This window comes from Salvelinus alpinus, chromosome 2 (assembly GCF_045679555.1).
Source record: "Salvelinus alpinus chromosome 2, SLU_Salpinus.1, whole genome shotgun sequence".
In the NCBI taxonomy this organism is placed as follows: domain Eukaryota; kingdom Metazoa; phylum Chordata; class Actinopteri; order Salmoniformes; family Salmonidae; genus Salvelinus; species Salvelinus alpinus.
Window position 1 is genome coordinate 76,677,028 of NC_092087.1, and position 24,606 is coordinate 76,701,633.

Sequence of the window (24,606 nt, forward strand, 5' to 3'; positions counted from 1 at the left end):
TAGCGTTGTATATTAGATTTTATTGGTGAGAGTTGTTCACCACTGCAACCTGTATGCTCTAGTCGGCTGGCCCTCGCTACATATTAGTCGCCAGACCCACTGGCTCCAGGTCATCTATAAGTCTATGCCAGGTAAAGCTCTGCCTTATCTCAGCTCACTGGTCACAATAACAACACCCACCCGTAGCACGCACTCCAGCAGGTATATCTCACTGGTCATCCCCAAAGCCAACACCTCCTTTGGCTGCCTTTCCTTCCAGTTCTCTGCTGCCAATGACTGGAACGAATTGCAAAAATCGCTGAAGCTGGAGACTTAAAATTCCCTCACTAACTTTAAACATCAGCTATCTGAGAAGCTAACCGATCGCTGCAGCTGTACATAGCCCATCTGTAAATAGCACACCCAATCTACCTACCTCATCCCCATATTGTTTTTATTTACTTTTCTGCTCTTTTGCACACCAGTATTTCTACTTGCACATCATCATCTGCTCATCTATCACTCCAGTGTTAATTTGCTGAACTGTAATTACTTTGCTACTATGGCCTATTTATTGCCTTACCTCCTCACGCCATTTGCACACACTGTATATAGACTTTCTTTCTTTTTTCTATTGTGTCATTGACTGTACGCTTGTTTATTCCATGTGTAACTCTGTGTTGTTGTTTGTGTCGCACTGCTTTGCTTTATCTTGGCCAGGTCGCAGTTGTAAATGAGAACTTGTTCTCAACTAGCTACCCTGGTTAAATAAAGGTTAAATAAAAAATATAAAAAATGATGCTGTTGTTCAAATGCACAGATCGCTTTATATAGTGTATATTCCCAAAGAAACTACCTGTAATTTGACATCTTGGCTTAATATTTCTGCTGCTTTCCTCCACCTTCCAGGGTTCTCAACCAATCAGAGACCTTCACTGCACACATGCACACACCAAAGACGGTTTAGAATATACTGTCTTTGCACATACTTCACAAAGAACACAGGAAATAACATTTCCTGCTCTAATTGTGTCAGTTTCTGACAACGGCTATAGCCTACACAGCAGGGTAATTCAACATTCACAAGACTTGTAAGGTATTTACATAAGTTAAATAATGCAGTACAATCATACTGTATGTTAGTCTTTCTTAGCCTATAGGTTTCTCTTATTTGTTAGATGAATTGGTTATATTAATAGCAGTTTACCAAACAATAATGCCTGGGGCAGAATCTACGCTTACTGGACCTTGCTTTAACTGGTTGAATTTGTATTTAACCAAACAAATTACTGCAAATCATCTGTTTTCTTTGACAAACTCCAGTAGTAAGGTTTATTTGAAATACATTCATAGTTTTCTTAGTTCCTCACGCAGGAGGGTTAATTTGTGTGTGCCCCTTTAAGAGCGTCCCGCGAATCTGTGCCAGAAAGAAAAACAATTTAACTATGGTAAAATAGGTCTGTAGTTTTGAACGGTTTGGTGTACCAAGGAGCGGTTTTCTACATTGCAAAGGTGCAACCACGGACACAAAGCCATGCTCCGTCTGCTTCTACGGAGTGGCTGCGGTTCTAGATTTTCTGGAACCTGACTTGCCATCGTCATTTAAAATATGAATATGTAAAAACTGTGTGAGAAAAAACATATTTAATCAATTTTGAATTCAGGCTGTAACACAACAGCTTCTGAAATAAGTCAAGTGGTCTTTACATTTTAGTCACTTTGCAGATACACTTATCCAGATCAACTTACAGTTGTGAATATATACATTTTCGTACAGGTGCCTCGTGGGAATGAAACCCACAACCCGTGCTGAACGCAGTGTAGATGGGCACTAAATTGGCCAAAAGGGAATTGTGGACGGCCCTTTTGACAATGGCTCTTTTTTTACAATGCCTTAATAATTGTTTTACTACCCTAAAATACTTGGTAAACTAAATTAGATTGTTTATTTCAGTTGTTCTACCTTTAAATATTTTGGTGTGTTCTTTGTGCATTTACATCCCACAGTTACATTGTAAAATGGCTTCTTCCTTGAAACGACGCAAAACGTGCTTGATGCTAAAAGTGAATATATAGGAAATGGAGGCTCTGCAGAGGAAGCACAAAAAAAACGCCATACCTTGATGATAACGATACCTCAGATGGAATAAGGTGATCTATATTTAATAATATGTTAATTTATTATGGTATTGTGGATTTTTGTAGCACTCTTGAGTCACTGTTTGCTATTTGTGTTTTTAAAATTGTCAAACTACTTAAAGGGCAATGCCACCAGTTTTCAACCTCATTTTCATTATTTCCAGCACAATACCAGTGTCAACATATGTGAAAAGTTATTAAGTTAAAAGGTTGACATCATTGCTGCAGGTTGGATGGAGGTACACCACCACCACCAGCCTGTACCTTTGACACCAGACAGGATGGGTCCATGGACTCATGCTGTTCAGGCCAAATCCTGACTACCATCAGCATGACAAAACAGGAACCGTGATTCGTTGGACCAGGCAATGTTTTTCCACTCAACTGTCCAGTGTTGTTGATCGCGTGCCCACTGGAGCCACTTCTTCTTGTTTTTAGCTGATAGGAGTGGAACCCAGTGTGGTCTTCTGCTGCAATAGCCCATTTGTGACGAGGATTGACAAGTTGTGCGTTCCGAGATGCCGTTCTGCACACAACTGTTGTACTGCGCCGTTGTTTGTCTGTTTGTGGCCCACCTTTTTGCTTGTGCGATTCTTGCCGTTCTCCGTCGACCTCTCATCAACGAGCTGTTTTCGCCCACAGGACTGCCGCTGCCAAGCTAGACAAAATCTTAATGGTTGAAGAATTTTTCCGACTTTAAACGCACGTGAACACATTCATGACGGACTTCCAAGTTTCACATTTCCCACAAGCACATGTCATCCTAATTCACCACCTGAGGCAAGCTACAACTCTAATTGTAGCCTAATATTACTGATAGTTAGCCGTGTAATTAATGTCTAACAGTACATTTAATGTATAGGCATATGTTGTGGGTGGGTGTGTGTGGGTAAGACACTGTGAGTGTGTGTATATAGCCCTTGGTGGGGGTGGCCAGCTATTGACTATCTGTTTATAAGTCACATGGCTGAAAAGTGACTGGTAACCGGTGTCGTGTCTTTGGCTATGCCGGATTAAGTGATATGACATGCTATTCTATAAAATCCTTTCTCTGTAATTAATATTGCCTGATTGAGCTAATCATGTAAATGTAATTAACTAGAAAGTCGGGGCACCACGAAAGAGTGTTTATAGAGCTGGTATCTTCCGAATAAACTCTTAAAGACCTAGTAATATTCTACATCAACAGCAGTCAATATTAATCAACACCTTATTTCAGTCTCATCTGAAAGTTGTAAATTCTTGGTTATCTTCACAAACCCTGGCTAACAAGTTGAATCAGCAATCCAAAATTGGGTTTAATTATTTATTTACTAAATACCTAACTAATCACACAGAATTACATATACACAGAATGCAAATTGTCATACAGAAAACGTCCCTGGTGGATGGAAACTGTATGACGGCTGGTTACACAAATAGAGCGGGTTGGGCTTGAATGAAAGAGCGGGAAGACTGAGGAACAAAGGGAGAAGCTAAGCTTTCGTAAATACAGTATCTTATGCATTCTAAATTACCGCCCATTTGGAAAAGGAAAATGCAATAAATATTTACTCTGAGCTGCGCTTCGGTAGGTTGGTCGTAGATGCTGGCCGTGTTGGCCAACAGAGATCTTCCTGTCCTCGGAAGAATGTCTCTGGTAGTAAATTGTATACGTTGTAGTATCTTCGTTGTGTGTTAGACTGGAAACATCGTCCGTCCTTTCCTAGCCCACGTTTACAGCGGCCGCTGCTAACTCAACGGCTAGGAGGTATCACTTCTGTAGTGAATACGAGTTCAAAGTTCATACCATTCGCAACGAAAGCTCACGCTGAGGTTGGCTTAGTTCTGTAGGTGACATGTTAGTCCTTTTCAACGTATGGACCGTCGTCCTATCGTCCTCGGAACAGGAGGTTACATTTTCGTCAAGGGCTTATATAGTGGAGGGAGAGAAGGGTGTGTTTCAGAGTTTATAACCCATGTCTCTTCACAGGCGCGGGTCACTGATTGAGGAGAGCTCTAACCTTATGAAGGTTAAAATTATATTTAATCTTTTCACAGATAGTTTTATATTTATACATTTAAATTGCACAACAATTCCATGTGAATCTGATAACTAGAATGTTTAGACTTTCCCAGATACAGTTTATGTCGTCCTGTCATCAATCATAATGTCTCAGATGACAACCAAACTGACATCATATTCATTAAGTACCGACGCATATTTTACACTGGTTGGATTACCGAAATATGGTTCCTTTCCCCCCACCGTTTGATGTTCCCAGACTCTCTATGTTTAACAAAAGCTATTCAAGAGTCCTTCAGTAGAGTCAAGAGAGAGAGGGGAGAAAGGTATTTATGGGGGGGTCATAAACCTTACCCACAGGCCAACGTCATGACACCGGAATAGATCAATATTTATGGTAATATATATATATACCGTAATTTCCGGACTATAAGCCGCTACTTTTTCCCACGCTTTGAACCTCGCGGCTTATACAATGACGCGGCTAATTTATGGATTTTTCCCGCTTTCATAAGATTCATGCCGCCAAAAAACTGAGCACCGTCACATAATGTGACGTAAATCGAGCGCGCTCAAACTTCCCATCATTCTGATTACGGTAGTCATTTTGTCACCCTCATCATGGCAAAGACACGGAGAAATGCATATGATGCAGCTTTCAAGTTGAAGGCGATCGATCTGGCTGTTGGAAAAGGAAATAGAGCTGCTGCACGGGAGCTTGACCTTAATGAGTCGATGATAAGACGTTGGAAACAGCCGCGTGAGGAACTGACTCAGTGCAAAAAGACGTGTTGAAGAGGAAGAGGACAGCATGAGCTCAGCGGGGAATTTGCGTCCGGATGAAAGTGATGAGAGCGACAATGAAAACGATCCAACATCGGATGAAGCAATTCTGAGGCTATTCAAAAAATTCAGTGGGTGCGGCTTATATTCAGGTGCGCTTAATAGTCCAGAAATTACGGTATATATTTTTTTTAAAGTAACCTTTATTTAACTAGGCAAGTCAGTTAAGGACAAATTCTTATTTACAATGACGGCCTACCCCGGGCGACGCTGGGCCAATTGTGCTCCGCCCTATGGGACTCCCAATCACGGCTGGATGGGATTCAGCCTGGATTCGAACCAGCGACTGCAGTAATGCCTCTCACTAAGATGCAGTGCCTTAGACCGCTGCGCCCTCGGCAGCCTACTAATGGTAATATTTACATGTAAACAGGAGTAATAGTGACCAGTAGCAGGATAAATAGATAGATACTAATAATAATGGCAATCAATAATCAATGAACAGCAGTGTAATGGTGGTAATAAATCTAATCAATAAGCATTTTAGCAGGAGCTTGGGTTTGTATGTGACTAAGAGTGACAGTGAAGGTTGTGTGTGAGTGTGTCTGAGTGGGTAGAGACCTGTGGATGGGCATAGAGTCCGTGTGGATAGTCTGTGGGAGAGTGCGAGCAGTTGTTAGCCATTTAAGTCTTCTGGCCATGGGGCTGAAGCTCTTTAGGAGTCTGTTTGTCTGGGCCTTGATGCACCAGTACCGCCTGCTGGACGGGAGAATGGAAACAGTTTGTCTTCTGGTCGAGGGTGGTGTAGTTGCCACACCAGTCGGTGATACAACCAGTCAGGATGCTCTCAATGCTGCAGGTAGTTTCAGCCTCCTGAGGGAGAAGAGGCTTCTTCACAACTGTGCTGGTGACCATGTTACCTGGAAGTCCTCAGTGATGTGGACTCCAAGGAATTTGATGCTTCTGACCCTCTCCACTGTAGCCCTGTGGATGGGTGAAATGTTTAGATTTTTTCTCGAACCTATGCTCCACTGCTCACAAATTCTGTAACATTGTCTACTCACAGTGGTAGCCATACACACTTCAATGCAAAAGATCAACGGTCTGTTCACCTGTATGTTATAAACCACGCTTCCTTTCTGATGCATTGAGCTAAACACTTGAAATAATAGTAACTCTAATAGGTAATTTGTTGTAGGCTACAGGTACTTCGGGAATATGAACCCATCATTACTAAGCTGCTCCGAATGTACGACGCCAGGACATGGAAATCGATTCTATTGTAGTCCATGTGGGTGTTAATTACGTTATGAAGGGCAGTTCTGAAAAGTTGAAACTGGATTTTAAAGAGTTGATAGACTCTGCTAAAGACTAACATAAACGCATCATGTCTGGTCCTCTGCCATCTCTGAATCATGGCATTGAACACTTTAGCAGGATTCTTTCTCTTCACAACTGGCTATGTGATTATTGCAGCTCAATGGGTGTAATATTTGTTGACAATTTCGATACCTTTTGGAAACAAAACACATTTTACAAGGAGGATGGGATTCACCCAAATCGTTTGAGATCCTGGATCCTTTCACAGCACCAGGCTGCGTTGAGACAATGACTTATCAGTGACTCAAGCCCAGCTCAGCTAATCCCTACCATTGTGACGCAGAGTTATCATAATGCTTCAGCAATTGTACATTACACCAGGGGTGTCAGTAGACACAATGTGAGTAACTTAATTTATGTCCGTTTAACTGCCCTGAATGCCTCTATTGATCCTACAGCTCACAAACATAAAGAACATGAGCACATCTACTGCTGCTAAGCGTCCCAGTAAAGCAATGAAAGCAAGTAAACATTCCAGAAGAAAAGTGCTCAAAATATCCCACGTTAATACATGTAGCTTAAGAAACAAGATTCATGAAATCAATAATTTGCTACTAACAGATGACATTCATATTCTGACTCTAAGACTCACTTAGATAATACCTTTGACGATACAGTGGTAGCAATACAAGGTTATAACATTTACAGAGAAGATAGAAATGCCAATGGTGGAGGTGTTGCTGTTTATATTCAGAACCATATTCCTGTAAAGATTAGAGAGGATCTCATGTCAAATACTGTTGAAGTAATATGGCTACAGGTTAATCTGCCTCACCTAAAGCCCATTCTGGTGGGAAGCTGCTATAGACCACCAAGTGCTAACAGTCAGTATCTGGATAACATGTGTGAAATGCTTGATAATGTATGTGATATCAACAGAGACGTATATTTTCTGGGTGATTTTAAATATTGACTGGCTTTCATCAAGCTGCCCACTCAAGAAAAAGCTTCAAACTGTAACCAGTGTCTGCAACCTGGTTCAGGTTATCGGTCAACCTACCAGGGTAGTTACGAACAGCACAGGAATTAAATCATCAACATGTATTGATCACATCTTTACTGATGCTGCAGAAATTAGCTTGAAAGCATTATCCAGATCCATCGGATGTAGTGATCACAATATAGTAGCCATATCTAGGAAAACCAATGTTCCAAAGGCTGGGCCTAATTATATTGTATAAGAGGTCATATAGGAAGTTTTGTAGTGATTCCTATGTTATTGATGTAAACAATATCAACTCAGCAAACAAAGAAATGTCCTCTCACTGTCAACTGCTTTTTATTTTCAGCAAACTTAACATGTTATGTTCATACAAATATTTACACAAGATTCAACAACTGAGACAAACTGAACAAGTTGCACAGACATGTGACTAACAGAAATTGAATAATGTGTCCCTGAACAAAGGGGGGGATCAAAATCAAGTCAGTATCTGGTGTGGCCACCAGCTGCATTAAGTTCTGCACTGCACCAGATTTGCCAGTTATTGCTGTGAGATGTTACCCCACTCTTCCACCAAGCCACCTGCAAATTCCCGGACATTTCTGGGGGGAATGGCCCTAGCCCTCACCCTCCGATCCAACAGGTCCCAGCTCAATGGGATTGAGATCTGGGCTCTTCGGCTGGCCGTGGCAGAACACTGACATTCCTGTCTTGCAGGAAGTCATGCACAGAACGAACAGTATGGTTGGTGGCATTGTCATGCTGGAAGGTCATGTCAGGATGAGCCTGCAGGAAGGGTACCACATGAGGGAGGAGGATGTCTGCCTTGTAAAGTACAGAGTTGAGATTGCCTGCAATGACAACAAGCTCAGTCCGATGATGCTGTGACACACTGCCCCAGAACATGACGGACCCTCCACATCCAAATCGATCCCACTCCAGAGTACAGGCCTCGGTGTAACGCTCATTCCTTCAACGATAAACGCGAATCCGACCATCACCCCTGGTGAGACAAAACCGCGACTCGTCAGTGAAGAGCACTTTTTGCCAGTCCTGTCTGGTCCAGTGACGGTGGGTTTGTGCCCATAGGCGACATTGTTGCCATTGATGTCTGGTGACAGGCCTACAAGCCCTCAGTCCAGCCTATTGTGGACTGTCTGAGCACTGATGGAGGGATTGTGTGTTCCTGGTGTGACTCTGGCAGTTGTTGTTGCCATCCTGTACCCGTCCCGCAGGTGTGATGTTCGGATGTACCGATCCTGTGCAGCTGTTGTTACACGTGGTCTGCCACTGCGAGGACGATCAGCTGTCTGTCCTGTCTCCCTGTAGTGCTGTCTTAGGCGTCTCACAGTATGGACATTGCAATTTATTGCCCTAGTCACATCTGCAGTCCTCATGCCTCCTTGCAGCATGCCTAAGGCACGTTCACGCAGATGAGCAGGGAACCTGGGCATCTTTCTTTTGGTGTTTTTCAGAGTCAGTAGAAAGGCCTCTTTAGTGTCCTAAGTTTTCATAACTGTGACCTTAATTGCCTACCGTCTGTAAGCTGTTAGTGTCTTAACGACCGTTCCACAGGTACATGTTCATTCATTGTTTATGGTTCATTGAACAAGCATGGGAAACAGTGTTTAAACCCTTTACAATGAAGATCTGTGAAGTTATTTGGATATTTACTAATTATCTTTGAAAGACAGGGTCCTGAAAAGGGGACATTTCTTTTTTTGCTGAGTTTATGTTGGTCTGTGGTGTGTAATGAGGAGTAAACAGACACTGCACTTGACACTTATTCCAGTTGCTAATAATCATTCACCCATTAAGAAAATGACTGTAAAAACTGTTAAATCCCCATGTATTGATGAGGAATTGAAAAAACTGTATGGTTGAGAGGGATGGGGCAAAAGGAATGGCAAATAAGTCTGGCTGCACAACCAATTGGCAAACTTGTTGCAAATTGAGAAATCATGTGACTAAACTAAATAAAAATTAGAAACTACACTATGAAACAAAGAAGAATGATAGTAAAAAGCTTTGGAGCACCTTAAATGAATTTCTGTGAAAAAAAAGGCAAACTCAGCTCCATCATTCATTGAAACAGATGGCTCAGTCATCACAAAACCAACTGATATTGCCAACTACTTTAATGATTTTTTCATTGGCTACTTTTCAAAAAAGATTATTGTTGTCTATCAACGATGACAAGCCACCGGGGTCAGACAACTTGGATGGAAAATTACTGAGGATAATTGGGGATGATATTGCCCCTCCTATTTGCCACATCTTCAATCTAAGGCTTCTAGAAGTGTGTGCCCTCAGGCTTGGAGGGATACCAAAGCCATTCCACTACCTAAGAATAGTAAAGCCCCCTTTACTGGCTCAAATAGCCAACCAATCAGCCTGTTACCAACCCTTAGTAAACTTTAGGATTTTTTTTTGTCGTTGAAAAAATGGTGTTTGACCAGATGCAATGCTATTTTACAGTAAACAAATTGCCAACAAACTTTCAGCATGCTTATAGAGAAGGACAGTCAACAAACACAGCACTTACAGAAATGACTGATGATTGGCTGAGAGAAATTGATGATGAAAAGATTGTGGGTGCTGTCTTGTTAGATTTCAGTGCAGCTTTTGACATTATTGATCATAGTCTGCTGCTGGCAAAACGTATGTGTTATGGCTTTACACCTCCTGCATATATTGTGGATAATGAGTTACCTTTCTAACAGAACACAGAGGGTGTTCTTTAATGGAAGCCTCTCCAACATAATCCAGGTAGAATCAGGAATTCCCCAAGGCAGCTGTCTAGGTCCATTACTTGTTTTTCAATCTTTACTAACGAAAGCCAGAGTGTCAATGTATGCGGATGACTCAACACTATACATGTGTCACGATCGTCATAATAAGCGGACCAAGGCGCAGCGGGATATGAGGACATCTTCTTTTATTAGAGATGACGAAACACGAAACGAACACTTTTACAAAACAAAACAACCGTGAAGCTACAAACGTAAGTGCATACACAAGCTATAAACGTTCAACATAGACAATTACCCACAAACACCTAAAGCCTATGGCTGCCTTAAATATGGCTCCCAATCAGAGACAACAATAAACAGCTGTCTCTGATTGAGAACCAAATCAGGCAACCATAGACTTTCCTAAACACCTACACTGAACACAACCCCATACATACTAAAAACCCCTTAAACAATACACACACCCTAAACTAGACAAAACACACAAACATCCCCCATGTCACACCCTGACCTAACTAAACTAATAAAGAAAATCAATATAACAGAGGCCAGGGTGTGACAACATGTCAGCTACTACAGCGACTGAAATGACAGCAACACTTTACAAAGAGTTGCACTTAGTTTCAGAGTAGGTGGCAAGGAATAAGTTAGTCCTGAATATTTCTAAAACTAAAAGCGTTGTATTTGGGACAAATCATTCACTAAACCCTAAACGTTAACTATATATTGTAATAAATTATGTGGAAATTGAGCAGGTTGAGGTGCCTAAACTGCTTGGAGGTACCCTGGATTGTAAACTGTCATGGTCCATACATATTAATACCACAGTAGCTAAGATGGGGAGAAGTATGTCCATGATAAGGTGCTGCTCTACCTTCTTGACAGCACTGTCAACAATGCAGGTCCTATATGCCCTAGTTTTGTCGCACCTGGACTACTGTTCAGTCGTGTGGTCAGGTGCCACAAAAAAGGACTTAGGAAAATTGCAATTGGTTCTGAACAGGGCAGTACTGCTGGTCCTTGGATGTACACAGAGAGCTAATATTAACAATATGCAGGTCAATCTCTCCTGGCTCAAAGCGGGGGAGAGATTGACTTCATCACTCCTTGTATTTACGAGAGGTATTGACATGTTGGATGCACCGAGCTGTCAGTTTGAACTACTGGCGCACAGCTCGGACACACATGCATACCCCACAAGACATGCCACAAGACGTCTCTTCACAGTCCCATATTCCAGAACAGACTATGGAATGCGCACAGTACTGAATAGAGCCATGACTACATGGAACTCTATTCCACATCAAGTAACTGATACAAGCAGTAAAATTTGATTTTAAAAAAACTTTAGGGGGACTGTGAAGCAACACAAACATAGACACATGCATACACACAATAGCATACGCACTATGTACACATGGATTTTGTACTGTATATATGTGGTAGTGGTGGCGTAGGGGCCTGAGAGCACACAGTCTGTGAATGTATTGTAATGTTTTTAAAATTGTATAAACTTCCTTAATTTTGCTGGACCCCACCAGGTAGAGTAGCTGCTGCCTTGGCAGGAACTAATGGGGATCCTTAATAAACTTTGCACAGCCATTGAAGAGAAGTGGGACAACATTCCACAGGCCACAATAAACAGCCTGATCAACTTCAAATCACATTTTATTTGTCACATACACATGGTTAGCAAATGTTAATGTGAGTGTAGCGAAATGCTTGTGCTTCTAGTTCCGACAGAGCAGTAATATCTAACAAGTAATCTAACAACTTCACAACAACTGCATTATACACACAAGTGTAAAGGAATGAATATGTACATAAAAATATATGGATGAGCGATGGCCGAACGGCATAGGCAAGATGCAGTAGAGGGTATAGAGTACAGTATATACATATGAGATGAGTAGTGTAGGGTATGTAAACATTATATAAAGTGGCATAGTTTAAAGTGACTAGTGATACATTTTTTCCATCCAATTTGTAATTAATAAAGTGGCTAGAGATTCAGTCAGTATGTTGGCAGCAGCCACTCAATGTTAGTGATGGATGTTTAACAGTCTGATGGCCTTGAGATAGAAGCTGTTTTTCAGTCTCTCGGTCCCAGCTTTGATGCACCTGTACTGACCTCGCCTTCTGGATGATAGCGGGGTGAACAGGCAGTGGCTCGGGTGGTTGTTGTCCTTGATGATCTTTTTGGCCTTCCTGTGACATTGGGTGGTGTAGGTGTCCTGGAGAGCAGGTAGTTTGTGGGCGGAGCAGTTGCCGTACCAGGCGGTGTTTTTGGTGACAAGCCAAATTTCTTCAGCCTCCTGAGGTTGAAGAGGCGGTGTTGCGCCTTCTTCACCACGCTGTCTGTGTGGGTGGACCATTTCAGTTTGTCCGTGATGTGTACGCCCGTGGAACTTAAAACTATCCACCTTCTCCACTACTGTCCCGTCGATGTGGATAGGGGGGGGGGCGGGGGTGCTCCCTCTGCTCCCTCTGCTGTTTCCTGAAGTCCATGATCATCGCCTTTGTTTTGTTGACGTTGAGTGTGAGGTTATTTTCCTGACACCACACTCCGAGGGCCCTCACCTCCTCCCTGTAGGCCGTCTCGTCGTTGTTGGTAATCAAGCCTACCACTGTAGTGTCATCTGCAAACTTGATGATTGAGTTGGAGGCGTGCATGGCCACACAGTCATTGGTGAACAGGGAGTACAGGAGAGGGCTGAGAACGCACCCTTGTGGGGCCCCAGTGTTGAGGATCAGCGGGGTGGAGATCTTGTTTCCTACCCTCAACACCTGGGGGGGCGGCCCGTCAGGAAGTCCAGGACCCAGTTGCACAGGGCGGGGTCGAGACCCTGGGTCTCGAGCTTAATGACGAGTTTGGGGAGTACTAAGGTTTTAAATGCTGAGCTGTAGTCGATGAACAGCATTCTTACATAGGTATTCCTCTTGTCCCGATGGGTTAGGGCAGTGTGCAGTGTGAAGTGTGATTGCAATTGCGTTGTCTGTGGACCTATTGGGGCGGTAAGCAAATTGGAGTGGGTCTAGGGTGTCAGGTAGGGTGGAGGTGATATTATCCTAGACTAGTCTCTCAAAGCACTTCATGATGACGGAGGTGAGTGCAACGGGGCGATAGTCATTTAGCTCAGTTACCTTAGCTTTCTTGGGAACTGGAACAATGGTGGCTCTCTTGAAGCATGTGGGAACAGCAGACTGGGATAAGGATTGATTGAATATATCCGTAAACACACCAGCCAGCTGGTCTGCGCATGCTCTGAGGACGCGGCTAGGAATGCCGTCTGGGCCGGCAGCCTTGTGAGGGTTAACACGTTTTAATGCTTTACTCACGTTGGCTGCAGTGAAGGAGTGCCCACAGGTTTTGGTAGCGGGCCGTGTCGTTGGCACTGTATTGTTTTACAGATGTACAACTTTATGCTAAAGAGATGTGTCAGAGGTGCATGAGGCAAATGGTGGTCAGAGGAAAATGGTGGTCACACCAGAGAGTGACTGGTTTTCTGATCTACGCCCCTACATGTTTTTGAAGTTATCTTTGACCAACAGACCCATATCTGTATTCCCAGTCATGTGACATCCATAGAATAGGGCCTATTAAATTTATTTTAATTGACTGATTTCTTTATATGAACTGTAACTCGGTAAAATCATTGAAATTGTTGCATGTTGCATATATATTTTTGTTCAGTATAGAATGAAGCATTGGTACCATGACTGTGTTAGAAAATAAATGGTATATCCACGATATTGGCCGCGAAGATCACTATACTCCCATTGATTATAAAGGCGCTGACAGATAGAGGACGGGGTGGCCTTTTCATTTTCTATGAAGCCTAGGTGGGGGCGAAATTCAAACCCAGGTGGAGTGGTCAGCGGTGAGCACCAGTGGAAGCCGATCAGCCTAGGTGGAAAGCTGTGTTGTTGACCAATCACAGTAGAAAACTGTGAAAAATGTGTAGTCTGTTTGGTAATACGTCAACACTTACGTCCAACAGCAGGACCAGCTAACTTGCCCGCTGGCTAGCTAGCAGGCTAACACTATCAGTCACGTTTAACAATACAAATCATTTGTTTTTGAGTAATAATTTCTGTTGTGTTAGGATTTATGTTTATGCACTATAGGCTGTTAGCATATTGATTGAAGGTGAATGATGTTTTGTTGCACACACACACACAATACAGAGGGGGGTAGGTGTGTAAAAACTGACCACCACAGGCCATAAAAGCTGTGGACAGTCTGGAGAGGGGAGGGGTGCATCTCTCTAGACCAGCCAGGAGTTTAGAATACTGGACAATACCATATTAGGAACTGTTTCAGTGAATGGTCGAGGGGGACACAAGATGGAGCTGCTCTACCCAACAACCAGATGTGGAGAAGGAAAACGCCAAGGGGCTTGGACAAGTTTGGGGGCCCACAAAGGAGGAGCAAGAGTATGAACCATGCTAAACCTCTACTATGATAGGCCAACTGGACAAGTTGAGAATAAACTTGTCATAGTATAAAACTACTATTTTGAGTACATTCCACAGTTCTCTGATCTACCCTGCGCGGAGATCCAGTGAACCCGTATATACGAAAATTGCATTTACCATTTATCGTTTGAGTTTAATTAAAATATATTCGGTGACTATGAATCACATTTTGTCCTGATGCCAGATTTGAACTGACGCAAATCTCTTTCAGTTGCATGTAAGAACATTTTAATGAATGCTTATACCGATTCACTTTTCGCACGTTAGTAATGTTTATTGATTTTGTTCCTATGGTCACTGGCGGCTGTCGCCCTTGTATGTGAAGGCACTAGCCCCTTTGAGTAGAGGGACAAGTGGGGTACTTCGCGCCGGCAAGGTACTCGCCGATATTCTGGTGGGTGTCTGAAAAGCTCTTAATGGGGATCCTGCTTTCTGAAAACATTGCCTGCAGTACCCCGGTCGGCCTTGAACTTGAAATCCTCATTGAGAGGGGGCAGTCGTTCACTAGCGCTCAGAGTTCAAATAAATTGTATGAAGTAAGTAAACGGGCCGTAACAGAGACTTGCCATATCAAGGATAATGTCTACTATGACCAATAGAGGTCAGTGAGTGATCAGATTAGCTATACAAGATTGGTAACCTAAAACAATCTCTCTCTCGTTGCTAGCTCCTCCTCTCTGGAGCCAAACTCCTCAGTGGGTAGTTCAGATGACGGTGAGATGGATTCAAATGGATCTGGTGTTACACATCAAAGGTATGGTCATAATAATTCACCCCATTGGACTTTTTCACATTTTCTTGTGTTACAATTTGGAACTAAAAGGGATTTAATAAGGATTGTTTAGTCACTGATCGACACAATATTTATAAACAAAATCATTTAAAAGATAATATTGAAATACATTGGTAAGATAAGTATTCACCCCTTTGGTTATCATGCTTAAATTAGTTCAGGAGTAAAATGTAATGTTTAGGTGGACAATAATGTTTTGCTGTTCTATTGTATTCTATCACGTGAATTGTACTAGACCAAAGTGTGACATATGTGTGGGGCGCATTCACAAAGCTGTGAAGTTCTGCAAGGATTGTAAGGTTGCATACTGTGAGGACCATGTTAGAGACCACTACAAGGTCCCAGGACTGATGAAACACACGTTAGTGGATGCCACTGACGACCACGGCCATGTTGAAATAGAAAGGACTTCAGCTCAGGTAGAGGGATTCATTCTTTCCCAGTTAGATTCTTAGTTGTGTTCTAGTTGATTTAGGATTGTAAAGTAACTGTATCAATTTAATAACAGACATTACTCTGATTTCCTCAGGTTGGCTTACGGAAAAAAAAACTTAGGCCTTCTCTGGATCCTCATACCCTCACTTCTGGGTCTGGGACGACTTTGGTATCATATGAGTCCCACAGTGGATGGTGTGTATAGTCACAACTGCATTTCCAATGTTTTGTTCTGCAGAGTTTGATTCCATATATTCTATAACATTTACTCATTGCATGCCCTGTGTCTCTGCAGGTAAGGTGAGACTTGACATGAGGATTGTTCTGCTGGGTAAGACTGGATCAGGGAAGAGTTCAACAGGAAACACCATCCTGGGGAGAGAGGCGTTTCGAGCAGAGGCTTCTCCAGTGTCTGTGACCACACAGTGTGAGAAACAAAATGTTGTTATTGGTCAGAATAGAATAACTGTGATTGACACCCCAGGTATCTTCAGCACGTTGTTACAATCTGATGAAGTTGTGGTTAAAACTGCTGAATGCATTAACACCACACCTCATGTCTTCCTATTGGTGACCAGGCTGGGGGAATTCACAGATAAGGACAGAAAGTCAGTTCAATGGATCCAGGAACATTTTGGAGAGGAGGCTTTAAAGTACACGATCGTTCTGTTCACTGGGGTAGACCAGCTAGAGGGGAAACCAGTAGAGATGTTTATAAAGGGCAGCAGCCATCTACTACAAGTCATTAACAGTTGTGGGGACAGATACCATGTCTTTAACAACAAGGACAAGAATGACAACACTCAGGTCACAGAGCTGCTAGAGAAGATAGAAGAATTACTGAATGAGTATAGGGGTTATCATCATGAGGCAGACTTGCTGACACAGGAAAGGGTTAGGGAAGAGGAGATGAGGAAGAGGGAGAGGGCTCAGATAATACAAGAGGAGGGGATAAAGAGGGAAGCAGCAGTGAGAAATGTAAGAGAGGAGGAGGAGAAAAAGAGGGAGGCAGCAGAAAGAGAGATCAGAGAGGAGGAGGAGAAAAAGAGGGATGCAGCAGAAAGAGAGATCAGAGAGGAGGAGGAGAAAAAGAGGGATGCAGCAGAAAGAGAGATCAGAGAGGAGGAGGAGAAAAAGAGGGATGCAGCAGAAAGAGAGATCAGAGAGGAGGAGAAGAAGACTGCTGAAAAATTGCAAGAGAGAGATTCAGCATGGATTTTTCTGTCTGTCATTTCTATCCCCGCTCTGATCTTGCTTTTGTTCTGGATTTCTACTAGGCAGAGGGAAATTAGACCGGATGACGAAGAATTTAGGATGAAAAACATGTGATCTTTTTTCATTTATGTAAAAATAATAATAATAATGTTAATCTAGAGCCTCAACTCTGGTTCTGGAAGCCAGTTCCACTGCATTTTTTCATTAGTCTCCTCTAATCAGAGACTGATTTAGACCTGGGACACCAGGTGTGTGCAATTAATTATCAGGTAGAACAGAAAACCAGCAGGCTCTGGACCTCGTAGGGTAAGAGTGGAGTAACCCTGATCTAGAGGAACCGACGATCAGATCAACAAAAACAGTATGACAATAAAGAACACATGGTTTCCATGTGTTTGATGCCATTCCAATTGCTCCGTTCCAGACATTATTATGAGCTGTCCTCCTCTCAGCAGCTCCCACTGCCCTAAAAACACCGTCATGGACCTAATGGTCTACACCAGGGCTGCCCAACCATCTTCCTGGAGATCTACTGTCCTGTGGGTTTTCAATCTAACTCTAATTTAACACACCTGATTCTACTAATTAGCTGCTCAACAACACCTTAACTAGCTGAATCGGATATGCTAAATTAGGGTTGGACTAATTTGGCCAATATCCCTCGTTTTATTGATGGCACTAGCTGTGCCAGGTCAGATCGGAATGCAGATATTGTTTTTATGCAGAATTCAGAATATTTGAATGAAAATATGTCTCCATTTGGATTGAAACCTAGCTATAGACAGCCTAAAGACTATGGCAAGTGCGCTAGTCCATTGCCACTTTGATTATGCCTGCAAATCATGGTTCACCAGCAGCCCTAAGCATCTAAAGAATAGCATAAAGCTACAGACTAGCCAAATAAGCTTATAATTGTATTGAAAACTCCACCCTCATACTCATCTGGAGGTTGAGCATTTTTTTTGTCTATCTTTGTAATGTGTCTATCTACAGTACCAGTCTAAAGTTTGGACACACCTACTCATTCCAGGGATTTTCTTTATTTTTACTACTTTCTACATTGTAGAATAATAGTGAAGACTTCAAAACTATGAAATAACACATATGGAATCATGTAGTAACCAAAAAGGTTAATATATTTGAGATTCTTCAAAGTAGAAACCATTTGCCTTGATGACAGCTTTGCACACTCTTGGCATTCTCTCAACCAGCTTCATGAGGTAGTCACCTGGAATGCATTTCAATTAACAGGTGTGCCTTGTTAAAAGTTAATTTGTGGAATTTCTTTCCTTCTTAATGTGTTTGAGCCAATCAGTTGTGTTGTGACAAGGTAGGGGGGGCTATACAGAAGATAGCCCTATTTGGTAAAAGACCACTTACATATTATGTCAAGAACAGCTCAAATAAGCAAAGAGAAATGACAGTCCATCCTTACTTTAAGACATGAAGGTCAGTCAAAGTGCAGTCGCAAAAACCATCAAGCGCAATGATGAAACTGGCTCTCATGAGGACCGCCACAGGAATGGAAGACCCAGAGTTACCTCTGCTGCTGAGGATAAGTTCATTAGAGTTAACTTCACCTCAGATTGCAGCCCAAATAAATGCTTCACAGAGTTCAAGTAAAAGATACATCTCAACATCAACTGTTCAGACGAGACTGCGTGAATCAGGCCTTCATGGTCGAAGTTTCTGCAAAGAAACCACTACTAAAGGACACCAATATGAAGAAGAGACTTGTTTGGGCCAAAAAACACGAGCAATGGACATTAGACTGGTGGAAATTTGAGATTTTTGGTTCCAACTGCCGTGTCTTTGTGAGACGCCGAGTAGGTGAGCGGATAATGTCTGCATGTGTGGTTCCCACCGTTAAGCATGGAGGAGGTTGGTGTGGGGGTGCTTTGCTGGTGACACTGTCAGTGATCTATTTAGAATTCAAGGCACACTTAACCAGCATGGCTACCACAGCATTCTGCAGCGATACGCCATCCCATCTGGTTTGCGCTTAGTGGGACTATCATTTGTTTTTCAACAGGACAATGACCCAAAATACACCTCCAGGCAGTTTAAGGGCTATTTGAGGAGAGTGATTGAGGGCTGCATCAGATGACCTGGCCTCCACAATCACCCCACCTCAACCCAATTTAAATGGTTTGGGATGAGTTGGACCGCAGAGTGAAGGAAAAGCAGCCAACAAGTGCTCAGTATATGTGGGAACTCCTTCAAGACTGTTGGAAAAGCATTCCTCATGAAGCTGGTTGAGATAATGCCAAGAGAGTGCAAAGCTGTTATCAAGGCAAAGGGTGGCTACTTTGAAGAATCTCAAATATAAAATATATTTTGATTTGTTAGACTTTTTCACTTACTACATGATTCCATATGTGTTATTTCATAGTTTTGAAGTCTTCACTATTATTCTACAAGGTAAAAAATAGTAACAATAAAGAAATTCCCAGGAATGAGTAGGTGTGTCAAAACTTTTGACTGGTACGTGTGTGTGTATATATTGTTTTGCTATACAGGTGGGGCTCAAAACAGGTGTGGTTGTTGTTGCCTGTTTTTCATGTTATCTTGGCATCAATACGTGTCACAGTTTGCAAACAATGTAAAAAAAATAAAAATAAATGATTGAGTTAATAAAGACCCAGGGGTCTTGGTAATGTTCTCTTGTTGCGCCGTGATTGGCTCAGTGTTCTGTCACTCAAGGGGACACTATGTCAGCGCAAAATCTATAGGGAGAGCTCGAAAATTCAAGCCCCTTGGGTGCTGCCATAGTTACATTAAAAATGCCCACCCAAGAAGGCTCACGGTCATTGGCCACAGATAAAATGACATCAAATCACGTTATATCTACCGCTGCGCTACCTTCCTGTTCCAGTGAGCACAGCACAACAAGGTGAGTCCAAAAACGTATTGTATGCTGCTGCATAAATTATGTAATATACCAGGGAGATATGTATACTGTAGCTAAGAAGGTAATATTAAGTGTATTTTGTATAGTAAGCAGTTAGTAGCCCATGTGCCTCACCTTAATAATTTGGTCCCTTTCCCCCTCATAACTTATCCTACTGTTCTGACTTGGCAGTTCACATGTAGCCTATAGCCTGTTTTAGAATATTCAATGATTACATTTCTCTAAGAGCTTTTATTGTCTGCTTATATGCCCCCTTTTTTTATCCTACGGTTCTGACTTGGTGTACAGGGAGAATACTGTAAGAACGGCCGATGTTCTGAATTCTCTCGCTGTACATTACAAGTGCTGAACAAATAGTAATATTGACTACGTCTGTCCTAGCTCGGTCATTAATGTCTTAATTGAAATTACGTATTGTGTCTTCACCGCTCGTCGTCCCCTTATGCCATAGTTAATACATCTCAATTATTAGTAGAAACCACATTTGTTTAAGCCAGTCAGAATTAATTGTTCCGCTGCCAGACAAGGCTCCGCTGATCGCCAGGTGTAGCAGTGGTAACGATTCACTCCATGGTGCTTAAAAGAAAGCTCTGCTGTTGGGACAGCTTTATGTAGGCCCTAACAGTTTGTGGGCACCGTTTGTCACCGTTCTAGTGAAATTAATGTATTGTTTAGTATTGTGTAGTGGCTTTGCTGGCATGCATCTAAAATATTTTTGGGGAGTTTGCAGCAGCAAGATTTCCATGCTAATATCGCCACTGCTATTTCGGCAAGTTAAGCAAGTGTTTGCTGGCTTAGCTGGCCATGTTAATGACCAGCTTACTAGCACCATCAGTCAGTGCACTGCAATGTCACGCTAGCAATAGATTGGTAATTCAAGGCTTTAATGAAATATTAAGTGAATGTTTATTTTCTTACTACGTTAAAAGGCTTATTATATAAAAAGGGTTGTACTTCACAGGAGGTTAGTGGCACCTTAATGGGCTCGTGGTAATGACTGGAGCTGAATAAGTGGAATTGTATCAAGTACATCAAACACATGTTTTCCAAGTGTTTGATGCCATTCCATTTACTCCGTTCCAGACATTATTATGAGCCATCCTCCCCTCAGCAATCTCCACTGTCTTGGAGTCTTGATGACAAAAGTCTTGATGACTCCAAGATGGCGTAGCAGTTGGACATGTGTTTGTATTGTCCCGTGTAAATAGTTGTTTTTCCTCTTTTTTACGTATATATTTTGTATATATTTTAATCTCACTTTCCGTCTACGAACTGAATATAATTTCCTGCAACCCGCCTCACCCAATGTGGTACGGATCTGCTATTTTTATACTTTAGAATCGGAAACCCCATCAGAAGCTAGCCAGCTAACTAGCTACTAGCTAGTAGTCAGTTAGCCACTGCCAGCGGTCTTCACCGTTAACTCAGACAACAACCAGCCTCAGCTCAGTCAATACCTGCTAGTCTGCACAGCGCGATATCAACCCAGAGCATATCGGACTGCTTTTTCTCTACCTTATCACCGGATTCCTTCTGCAAGCCCTGGTCCATTACACCGGATCATCGCAGCTAGCTAGCTGCATTCAAGTGGCTACTGCTAGCTAACGCCTCTGTCCCTAGCACCAGTTAGCCTTGAGCTAGGCCCATCAACCCAGCTAGCAGGAGAGGTCTACTAGCTAATTCTTGGGCTACAATACCTCTTTTGCCACATGGCCTGGACCCTTTATTGCCGACACGGAACCCCGCCGATCCATCACGACTGGTCTGCCGACGTAATCGTCCGAGGTGGTTTCAACAGGCTTTTTCGTTGCGACGTCGCCGAAGGCCCATCTGCTATCCCCGGCCCGCTAGCTGTCTGAATCGCCGTGTCTTCAGCTTGCCTAGTGCAGTAGCGACTACCAAACGGCTCCCTGACTCACCTATTGCTGCTCATTGGACCCTATGATCACTAGGCTACACATGCCTCTCCCTAATGTCAATATGTCCCTGTCTGTAGAGCCCTCAGCCTTGCCCAACATGCCTTTAGATAGCCCTTTTGTCCCCCCCATTTAGGCAGGTTACCTTCGCTTCCTTGGGCAAAGGGACTATGGTGGTCTGCTTGAAACATGTAGGTATTACAGACTCAGTCAGGGAGAGGTTGAAAAAGTCAGTGAAGACACTTGACAGTTGGTCCGCGCATGCTTTGAGTACACGTCCTGGTAATCCGTCTGGCCCAGCGGCTTTGTGAATGTTGACCTGTTTAAAGGTTTTGTTCACATCGGCTACCGAGAGCGTAATCACAGTCATCCAGAACAGCTGGTGCTCTCGTGCATGCTTCAGTGTTGCTTGCCTCGAAGCGAGCATAAAAGGCATTTAGCTCATCTGGTAGGTTCACGTCACTGGGCAGCTCACGTCTGGGTCATCAGAGACGGTAGTAGCAACATTATGTACACAATAAGTTAAAAAATAAGTTACACAAAATAAAATTGCACAATTGGTTGGGAGAATGTAAAACGAGAATGTAAAACGTCAGCCATGTTCTTCGGCGCCATCTTCAACCGTTAACCCTCTAAATGAGAGAATTGTCTTCCATGTGAAGTTTTAACCAAGTCAGTGGCCACGCCCACATGAGCAAAGACATTACATCGGCGTCATGGACCGCCCCTTTTTTCAGAAGTGTATAAAACCCACTTCCTACAGCATTTACATTAAGTCAAAGAACGTGAGGACTGGGAGTCCCCATGTTGAAACAGCTACAACTCTATAATCCAAGGAGACCATACAGCATGTAGTGTTGGCTACATGGCTATAAATGGTTAAAACTCTAAAACATTGCTACAGAAGGAGCAAATCTTGTTACCAGTTACTTGCAAATCATCTTACCAGTCTGCAGATGGAAATATGCGTAGCCTGGGAACGACAATACTGACAACACCAGCATCTATTCTAACAGATCACTCTGTACTCTGAATGACCCATTCTCGAGAACACTTCTCTATCCTGATGTATCCATTATAACAGAGCTACAAGGGACGTGGCGAACTCTGGTGGACAACCAGAGACTTACACGACTAGAGACTTGAACAACCAGTGTCTCTGATTTAACTATTTTCCAGCAGACGGACCAGTGATTTCAACAGAGAGACAACGACATACAAGTGTAAATATGTACATTGTTCCTTTCGAATGAGAGCCGTTCATGTGCAAAGTATTAGCATTTCAATGAATATAATTATCCACTGTGTATAGTGAATACATTTTGACTTCCCGCTCTTTATCTGCCCCCCCTTTCCATTGTCTACTAAGCCGTCATATCGGTTTAGCCCACTAGGGGCTTATCAATGCATTGCGTTAGTAACCAATACATACTGTTTGTTTGTTTTATGTATTTCTGTGATTTATTTAGTTAGTTAGTAAATAAATAGTTAAGCCAATTTGTATATCGCTGATTCATTATGGAGACCAGGGTTCGTGCAGATAACCAAGAATTTTACGACGTTCAGAATGAGACAGACGAAGGTGAAGATTAATAATCATTAATAGAAGACTGTAATTGATAAGATATTAAAATATCTGAAGAGTTATATTCGGGAAAATTGTAACTCTGTAACTCTCAACATTTTCCCGTGGTGCCCCGACTTCCTAGTTGATTAATGTTTACGTGATTAGTTTAATCGTTGTTGGACCGTTTGATGTTTTTTGTGTGTTGTTTGTGCATTCACTACCCACAGTTACATTGTAACATGGCTACTTCCTTGAAATGTGCTTGGGACTAAAATTGAAGATCTAGGAAATGGAGACTGCAGAGGAAGCACAAAAAATGCTGACATGTCTTAATGATCTATATATTAATAATATGCTCATTTGTTATGGTATTGTGGGTTTTTGTAGCACTCTTCAAGTCACTGTTCTTGCTATTTGTGTTTTTTAAATTGTCAAACTACAGTTGAAGTCAGAAGTTTACATACATTTAGGTTGGAGTTGTTCGCGAGTTCAATTAAATTGTACGAATTAAGTAAACGGGTCATAACAGAGATTTGCCATATCAGGGATAATGTCTATTATGACCACTAGAGGTCAGTGAGTGATACAATTACACGATTGGGAACCTAAAACAATCTCTCTCGTTCCTAGGAGCCAGTCTGGAGACAAACTCCTCAGTGTGTAGCTCAGATGACGGTGAGGTATGGTCATAATATTGGGGGTGTAATTCACCCACTTGGACTTTTCACATTTTCTTGTGTTACAACTTGGAACTGATCTACACAATATTTATAAACAAAATAATTAAAAAGAAAACACTGAAATAAATTGGTTAGATAAGTATTCACCCTCTTGGTTATCAAGCTTAAATTAGTATTTAAAAAAGATACAATGTTTGTATGCACAATAATGTTTTGCTATTCTATTGTATTCCATCAAGTGAATTGTACCAGGCTGGAGTGTGACATATGCAGTGGTGGACAAAGTACTCAATTGCCATACTTGAGTAAAAGTAAAGATACTTTAATAGACTTCTTGCAAGTACAGGGGGTGCTGTTTCGAACTTAGCATTTTTTAGTCTCCAAATTAAACTGCCTCGTGCTCAATTCTTGCTCGTACAATATGCATATTATTAATTCTATTGGATAGAAAACACTCTCTAGTTTCATAAACCGTTGGAATTATGTCTGTGGGTGACCCAGAACTCTTTCTACAGCGAAATCCATGACAGGTAGTGTGAAGGTCTGAGAGCGAAACTCTGGTCTCAGATCAGTTTTTAAGGTCTGTGTGTATCCTATGGAACGACATGAACTGCACCCGCCTTCCCCT

At 42.3% G+C, this 24,606-nt stretch overlaps 1 protein-coding gene across 6 annotated transcripts in view; it reads left to right on the forward strand.

Moving 5' to 3' along the window:
- Positions 1-954: 954 nt before the first annotated feature.
- The window catches only part of LOC139567782 (GTPase IMAP family member 7-like), a 53,678-nt gene continuing 30,026 nt past the window's right edge, over positions 955-24,606 (forward strand). Inside the window, exons 1-4 of one of the 6 annotated variants that reach the window (XM_071389278.1) lie at positions 955-1,075; positions 1,987-2,130; positions 15,129-15,215; positions 15,528-15,673. In XM_071389278.1, the coding sequence (XP_071245379.1) occupies positions 15,170-15,215; positions 15,528-15,673 (192 nt within the window). In that variant the 5' untranslated portion in view covers positions 955-1,075; positions 1,987-2,130; positions 15,129-15,169. The other 5 variants (XM_071389279.1, XM_071389273.1, XM_071389274.1 and 2 more) reach the window with 5 other exon arrangements.